The 8996-nt window shown below is 26.8% G+C and overlaps 2 protein-coding genes across 2 annotated transcripts; one reads left to right on the forward strand and one right to left on the reverse strand.

The window, feature by feature from the left end:
• Nucleotides 1–1411: 1411 nt before the first annotated feature.
• LOC129608118 (uncharacterized) lies at nucleotides 1412–3848 on the forward strand. The gene is made up of 4 exons (XM_055519443.1): nucleotides 1412–1417; nucleotides 3252–3443; nucleotides 3545–3709; nucleotides 3822–3848. The coding sequence occupies exons 1-4, from the start codon at nucleotides 1412–1414 to the stop codon at nucleotides 3846–3848; spliced, it is 390 nt and encodes a 129-aa protein (XP_055375418.1).
• A 1686-nt stretch (nucleotides 3849–5534) lies between these two features.
• Nucleotides 5535–6465, reverse strand: LOC129608007 (enhancer of split mbeta protein-like). The gene has a single exon (XM_055519304.1). It carries the CDS (start codon nucleotides 6326–6328, stop codon nucleotides 5651–5653), a length of 678 nt encoding a protein of 225 aa, XP_055375279.1. The 5' UTR covers nucleotides 6329–6465; the 3' UTR covers nucleotides 5535–5650.
• Nucleotides 6466–8996: the final 2531 nt, after the last annotated feature.

Consider the following 8996-nt stretch of genomic DNA (forward strand, 5'->3'; position numbering starts at 1 on the left):
TGTTCATAAACATTACTAAATTTAATAATTAGTATGAGAAGCGCAGTTAAATTTTCTTCAACTCTTTTGACCTTATAAAATAATTGAAAATATATATGTTTACAATTATTGTTTCGAAGTAATGCGTTTATGAAAATCTCTAAACTATTTTCACGTTATGGTAATATCTTTTTTGGTGTTTTGAAGTAACAAAGTGTGAATGAATGATTTGCCGATCATTATTTGAAAAGTAACAGAATTCACCAAATTCATTCAATTCGGGTAGCTGTTCGCTTCACCGATCATTATGAGGACCTTGATTGGTAATATATGTGAACCCTCTACATTTTTTGCGATAAAATTTAAAACAAAAACCTTTACATTAAATTATTTTGTACTGTTTCAGTTTTTGTAGCACATTTTGAAACTTGACTTACAGAGAAAAGTTGGAGATAAATTAAATAACAAACTGCTAAGTTTAAAATTTTTATGTTTTCAATAATTCTTGAATATCAACTTTTTCTAAACGATTAATATTGTCACCTTGTTGTTGCAACGATTCAATCATTAAATCCTTTAATTCATCTAAGCATTTATTGATACGAGCACGTCGTTTACGTTCCAGCATTGGTTTTTTAACTTTACGGTATTGATAAGTTTTTGACATATGATTTAATTTTTCCATTTTGATTATATTTTAATTCTTTTATTAGTTTTATTTTCAAATTTAATTTTATATTTTTTTTAAAAACTTCAACTTTGGTTTAAAAACAAAAAACAAATAAACAAATGCAATTTTTAACTACTTATTGCAGTACATAAGCATTTGCAAAATTTTGCCAACACAGAAAAGCAGTGGCTTACTTCTCCTATCGCGGCATACTATAGTTAAATTTTTAAAAAACAAAATGGCCGTTAAAATTTACCGTTATCTAAAATTAATTTTTTATTTAAAATTTTTATTTAAAATTTTTGATGTCGTTTTTCTTTTAGACTCCAGGTTGTAAAAGTTTAAAATTTTAATAACTTTTAGACACTAATAAATAGTTCAGTAAGTTAGAAAATTTTTTTCTTCCTCCACCCCACTCAAGTTACCGCCTCTCAAAATTTGTAAAGTTTGAATTTTTACACTTTATATTTCCGAATCCGCAAGCTTTTTCCAATTTTCGTAAACGCAAAAATCTAACGTTAAACTCCATTCCTTTAAAAAATATAATTATTTTTCTTAACTCACGCAATTAACCCTTAAAATTCAGCACTATGTTAACACCTCTTCAAACTTTTTTTGCTTTATATCAAAGCCTGCGCAAATCGTTCATGCTAAATGTATGCAATCCTTGTAAAATATTCGAAATGGACCACATTAGAAGTGAAATTAAGTTTCACTTCTAATGTGGCCCATTTGCATAATTGTAACTCTTCATGTGCAAAGATGTCAGTAAGTATTAACAAGCTCATTGGAAATAATGCAATGGTAAAAGTAACTGCAACTTAAAAAAAAATTAAAAAAAAATTGAATATAACCGAAAAATCTAAACTTGGATAGATGAAATTTCACTCCATTGTACATAAATAATTAATAAAATAAACTTCAAAATTAAAATAAAATCATTCGAACATGTTTTTTTTAAATGAAGGTTCAAACTTTCTTTTTCAAATTTCTCGAATTCGTGTTGGTGGCGAATAGAGCAATTTAGCACTCAGACGACGATATTATAAATTTTTCTTTCTTTCAATATTATATTTTCAGTTTAATTTGAGATCTGAACTGTTCAAATTGAAAACAGAGAATGATTTTTTAAAGAGAATAAACGTCTATTATACTCAGCCAAGTATATGCATGAATAACGCAACCCTATATTAAAATATTACCATGTGTATTATGTCTTCGCTTATTGTCGAAATCTCTTTAAAAGTCAATACATGTTGCATATGTTCCATGCACCCGAGTGCTCTATTATATGTTTAAGACTTATATAATACAGTGCTTGCCTGTAGTATTAAAGCCCATATGTTTTTCTGTGCTTGTGGAACTTGACTTCGCGAAAATCCTGCGGTGTATTTTCAGTGATAACCTCTCCAGCGGTTAATAGTTCAGCTGCCACGCCATCAATTCCTTTTCTTCTGCAGGCTTAAATTTTCTTGGACTCTTATTATTTCGCGTATATTCGGCGTCTCTGGTTTATTGTGATGTCCTCTGCAATATTTATTACGTCTGCTTAGTAGACTGTTTCTGCCAAGTGCTTTTTTCATGTGCTAAGTAGGTTTTCTGTGGAGGAACTTATTATGACGTTCATGTTTCGTACGGGTAGTTGCTTACTATTATGAATGTTTGTTTTTGCGTGCTGTTTGAGGTTATCTTGATGTTTCTCTAAAATTTTCTCCTGTCTTTCCTGACCATTCTCTTAATTTTGTTGCAGATGTTTCTGTGATGGTTTCTTAATTCCACACTGGTTTCGGTAAGCGTTTGAAATTTCATATGTCTTTCTTTTATTGCAACTCATTTTTTTTTTTCATCACCACCATCAAGGGTTCTAGTACTTTTTCCCCGACACGTATATTTATATGTATATTTTGCATGTGCTTGTTTGCAATGTTGTTGCTCATCAAGTGCTTGTTGTATGAGTGATAAAAATTCTTCTTTCACACAAATTAATTTCATTATTGCATTTGTTGGCGAGTTGCGGGCTGCCTTTTCTAGTCTGACGTTTCAAGTTTCTAAGCATATTTGTTAAAATTCTTTAACATCATTTCGGTTATCGTAAAATTTCGTTTGGGAATTTCTATTTAAAACGGATCTTGCGTGCAAAGAAAACCGAGTGATTGTACAACAAAAATTTAAATGTGCTTTCTTGTAAACTAACCATAATGTTTTATTAGAAATGAATTACTAACAAAAAAGTTGTTCTATTCAAAAATTTGTAACCAAACGACACTGTGTTAATAAAACAAAAGTGTCATGATAAAACAAAAGCTATGACATTATTTTACATTTACGAAATTGTCGATTGATAACAAAACAGAAAAGTTTAAAAGAAGCAATAAACATTTTACGAGTGCACTTCATATTATTTGTGTCATTTAAATTTAAATCTTCGATAAATAATTCGTATTTCCCATAATTTTAAATTTGTAATGGCTAATGTTCGATTTTTTAAATTTTCATATTTAACCCTGATTTGTTTATTCATTTTTTCAACATTTAATGCTGTGGGTTAAAGAAAAATTATTTATTGCTCTTTAATAATAAAAAATCAAATGTTTATTTTCAGATTTTTTCTTATAAATATGTGACAAATATACTCGATGATCGTGTTATATCTCCATGTGACGGACGTGAGGATATTTTTATTGATAAACTAATGGATTTGACAAATCTATCATTTTCTCTTACACAGAATGATATTATAGCTCAAGGTCCTGTACGGTTTTTAAGAAATTATCCGCCAGGCGAAAAGTTTCAGGTAATAAAAATAAATGTTGTTACAACAAAATTTTTTTCGAACCTTATTTTTACAATATAAAGGTAAAGTTTTAAAAAAATTATAAATTTTTTTTGTACAAGTTGAGAATTGTACCATATGTAAAAAAACAAGGATTATGGGTTCGGTGTGTCTTTTCGATCTACCGTCCAGATTTATGTGCAAGTCTTTTTAAACCAAATGAAGTGTGGTATGATGCTATAAAACATTTTGAAGGACAATTGGCAACATGTCCTCCTGAGAAAGGCGTAAGTTTAATAAATATATTTATGTAGAAAATAAATTATATATTACTTATATATTTGTTAAGCTCATATTGCAATTTAGAAACCTAACTTGTTCATCATCATTTGAATTTAGCGACCGCAATTTGGTTGGTTCATATAAAGTAGTTACGAGTATAACGGGAAATAAAGGAACAAAATATTGTTTACAAATTTTGATGGATTTGAATATAATTTCGTAAAATGGGAAATTTAACAAGACGGAAACGATAAATCCGACAAAGTTAATGGTCAGAATGATGACACTTTTTAATTTTTATTAAGTTGTAAATAATATTTAATAAAAATTAAAATAAAATAAATTTATACCTCTGTGTTTTCGATTGGCGAAGCGAGCTGTATTTTTCATGTATATAAAATTTTGGATTTATGATTAGCTAGTTAGGCTAGTTTGCCTGACCAATGGTACAGTGGTTATTGCACTCGTCTTTTTACAGAAGAGTCTCGGGTTCAAAGCGCAGTCAGGTCACTATAAAAGTTATTTTCAATATTAATATTAATTAATTGCCATATTTCGATAATATCCAAATATAATAGTAAATATCAATAACCTTAAGTATAAAAATATAGTAAACTCCATGACGTATGGTGTTCATGGTTGTCTACAATATCGTACACCAGCCCTATACTCTTCCCAGGAGCGAAGTAGGAATGAAAAAAAAAGTTAGGTTAGTTAACAAATTATCTACTCACAATGCTCAAAACTTAAAAGCTATTCCTTCACAAAATTGTTTAAATCTTTAATAGCACGTATTTGTTCAGGAAGTTTATTAAACAAGCGAACAGAAGTTATGTCAAAAAAGTTGTGGTAATTTGTTGTTCTAAAAACTGGAGTATTAACTAGAATTCTTTGATTATTACGTAAACCATAACGATTTGAAGCTCTATTATTTAAATAACCATCTCTTAAGTAAAAAATCTTTAAAACCCTATAATAGTAAAGTTGTCTAACTGGAAGCATCTTTAACTTCCTGAAAAAATCCATACTGCGAAATAAACGATGCCTGTCGCAAATTTTTCTAATTAGACATTTTTGCAAAATCAATAGCGGAGTTACAACAGTCAGAATGCTTGTTTTCATCATTATAGTCAGTACAGCTATTCATTAAAACATTTTTGCTAGATGAATTAAAAAACATTAATTTTGTTTTATCACTAACAATTAGTCTACGTCAGAAAGACCAATATCTTAATAAGCTAAAATCCTTGTAAAATAAAAATATATTGCCCCCTCTATTAAGCTCAAGTTTTAATAATAATCTTTTCTACTTTTCTTTTGAATAATAAGTCAATAATTCGAGCTGAAAATATATTCTATAAATTTTTTCTAAATCGATTTTGGTGCTTGGATGAATAGAAATTAAAATCTTAAAAAAAATGCTCAGTTCCTCAAGACCTCTTAATTTGTGTTTCACATTACATAAGTCAATAAGTTTCTGCTTCAATAAAAAATTTCTCGGAGCACCTTATTTACGATTGAAAAGTTACCACTTCAGAATTCTTTGAGATTCGTTTAATAAATGGCATTCTTTAAATAAAATACCTAAAAAACCAAAATAAGTAAAAAACAATAGGACATTTTGATTTTAGATTAACAATATTAAAATATTTACTTATATTTTTCTTGTCTTTCATAAATGTTATAAAATTTTCAAGCTATTCTAAATGTTAAAAAGACTATTGTCATTACAATTTATTTATTTATTTTTCAAAATAATAGTTTTTGTTTTTAAAATAATTAATATTTTTAATTAACTTCTATTTAATTTTAATTGTAATTTAGTGCGAATTGAAAAACAATTATGTTATCACAGATATGCAAAATATTTCACAGCCAATTGCCAAGGTACCATTAATATAGGAAATTATTTAAATTCTTATCCCATTTTTAAATTTGGGAAAAATTTACCATGGCCGCCATACATTTTGTTCAACTGAAACAATTTGTTGTTGTTGTTTGTCAACAGAAGTGATTGATTTTGATGAATAATAATATTCCGTATCACTACCATAACCAGATGATGCGGCTGGACTTGACATATTACTACGATAACTATCTATTTGTGTAGAATTTATTGGTAATACAGTTAAAGAATTGATTTGTTGCATTCGATTTTGATGCTGATATTGAATAACAGTTACTCTTTTTTGTTGTTCATCTTGAATTTCTAATAAACGATGTCCCAAATGAGTCATTACCTTTGTACCCAATTTTATATCAATGTTAGGTAATGTTGATAAAGTTTTTGATACTTCATTAGCTGCATGTACATAACCTTCACGAAAACTATCAATATGTGATAATAATGATGATTTTGTTGATTTTATTACTGATGTATATTTTGGTGAAGTCTTTTCTACTTGTATTGTTTTTATTTTCTTTAGATGTTCAACAGTTAATTCAAGAATATCAGCTTTTTCTAAACGATTAATATTTTCACCTTGTTGTCGCATCGATTCAATCATTAAATCCTTTAATTCATCCAAACATTTATTGATACGAGCACGTCGTTTACGTTCCAGCATTGGTTTTTTAACTTTACGGTATTGATAAGTTTTTGACATATGATTTAATTTTTCCATTTTGATTATATTTTAATTTTTTTATTAGTTTTATATTCAAATTTAATTTTATAATTTTTTTAAAAACTTCAACTTTGGTTTTAAAATCAAATATAAATTTTTTTTTTTTTCAATATTATATTTTCAGTTTAATTTGAGATCTGAACTGTTCAAATTGAAAACAGAGAATGATTTTTTAAAGAGAATGAACGTCTTTTATATACCCAGCCAAGTATACGCATGAATAACGCAACCCTATATTAAAATTTTACCATGTGCGTATTTTCTAATGTATTTGTTTATGACGGTACTGCAAGTAATCAGGTTTATGTTTACTCATTTCATTTCATTGCTCTTTATATGTTAGTGTATTGGTGAGAGCTCAAATTAATATTCTCATAAATTTGAACTGAAAATCGTATTGAAAAAAAGGTAAAATGAAAAAATTACAAAATATACATTTTTTTTTAGTTATACTTATGTATATTGTATTAGTAGAATAGTACAACAACAGCATACTCAACTACCCCTATATGTTTGTTGGTTACTACAGAGAAGGCCTTTTTTTTTCAATGCGATATCAGAGAAAAGTAAATAAATTCATGTGATTCTCGCCAAGTGTTTTAGCCTGATGCAAACATCAGGCTGGCCTGTTGTTATACTCATCGTCATTGCTAAAAGGGAAAATAACAATAATAAAGAGACAGAAAAAAAAAAGAAAAGGAAAAACCTTTTTCGAAATCGTGGGAAACAATTTCGAAGTGAGGTTCCCACACGATTTCAAACCACCTGCCCTTTTTTTATCATTATTTTTTTTTTTGTGTTTTTGATATAATATTGTTGATTGGATATATGAAGCAAACGAAGAAGATAACAACAAAATATTTTAAAAGCAAAAAAATAAAAGAAATGTTGACTCAGTTCTCTATAACGTATACGAATGTAAGTAAGTACATACATACATACATACTATGTATATGAGCTATCAATGAATAACTGCAAAATAGGTATCAGCAATTTAAAAGATTGAACTGGTTTGAATATATTTACAATATAATACAATATAAGGGATATGTGTATGTATGTATATTGAAGAAGATAATATTATATTGAAGAATAAAGATTCATCATTATGAAATTGTTTTGGGTCAATAGATAAGTACATACGAATTTTATTCCATCATATACTTTCAATTTTTTGATTATTAACGGACGACAACAACCGGCCGAATTTATATTAAGAAAAATAAGAAAAGAAAAACCAAATTCCTATTCATATACATAGAGTAAATTTTCGGTGTTTATGTGTATGTTTATTAAGGTATTGTAAAAAACGGTTAGTCAGTCATCATCAGTCAGGATATTACGGAAATTTTCTTCTTCTTCACACAATATTAACTTCTTAGCAAAAAAAAAATAAAAATTGAAACGTTTTTTAACGGCAGCAGCTGTTGTTCGTTATTCAATTCGCATCTCATGTTTCTTATTATAGAGGAGGTTTCGTTATTAATTTTTCTCATTTTTTTTTTTTTGTATTAATATTGAATTTTTGTACACTTTTTTAGGATGCCAAATTTGAAAAAAAGAAAAATATTAAATTAAATAGATTTTTATTTAAGATTCAATAATAGGTTTGTGTGTGTGTTTATTAATGTTATACTCAGAAGATTAAGAATTTTGAAAACACAATTTTTTGGTTGTTCTTTTTTCCCTTGTTGCCTATCCTGAGAAAATATATTTTACGCTAATTTAAATGCCTTTTGTATAATAGTTTTTTTTTTATATTAATCATTATACAGAACGGCTTTATTATATTTTGAAAATTTTGTATAATTGTTAAAGAAAAAGAAAGGATAATAATATGTGATAAAGGTGATAAAAAATTAAGGATATTTTTTTTTATTAGTGTTTTATTATATTTTTATTGTTTAATATAAAAATGTGATCGTTAAAATATTATGGTTAGTTAAATCAAAATTATACTGTTATAAACAAAATATGTATGAGTATATTATGTATGTACTCGCATGTGAGGTTCAAAAGAAAACTGGAATACAGAAATTTAAAAAAAAAATAATTTTTTCAGTTCATTTTCGTTTGTATTTAGAGTAGAGAAATAAGAGAATTAAGAGAATAGTTAATTTAATTATAATTATTAAAAATTATCGTTAAAGGGATTATTTTATATATTTGTATAACATAAAATTAACCTATTTAAACAGTAATTAGTTTAGGAATTGTAACACGAATTTCTGTGAAATGAAATTCTCATTAACACGAATTGTTTCATTGCATTTACATAATATATTTTTTCGTCCCCCTATAACGGGAATTCTCTCTAACATGAACTAAATTAGTTTGCAAAATAAAAACTTTGTTGTGAAGATTCAACTGTATATACTAGATTAAGAAATATATTATGTATATATATATATACATAGTATACATTATTTATAACATTATAAAAGAATATGAGCCTAATTAAAATTTTAAGCAAATTTATTCTCAATTTATCACTTTAATGGCAACTATTTTAACAAAATTGATAAGATTATGACAATTGATTCATGTCAAATTTGTAATGTTAATGTTATACAGAATTTTAACAATTGATCTTGGAATTTGTTAAATATTTATTTATGATTTTAATAATTCATTAAATTTTCAAAGTGTTATAGGTATACCTGAA

This window comes from Condylostylus longicornis, unplaced genomic scaffold (assembly GCF_029603195.1).
Source record: "Condylostylus longicornis isolate FDR11 unplaced genomic scaffold, ASM2960319v2 ptg000030l, whole genome shotgun sequence".
NCBI lineage: Eukaryota > Metazoa > Arthropoda > Insecta > Diptera > Dolichopodidae > Condylostylus > Condylostylus longicornis.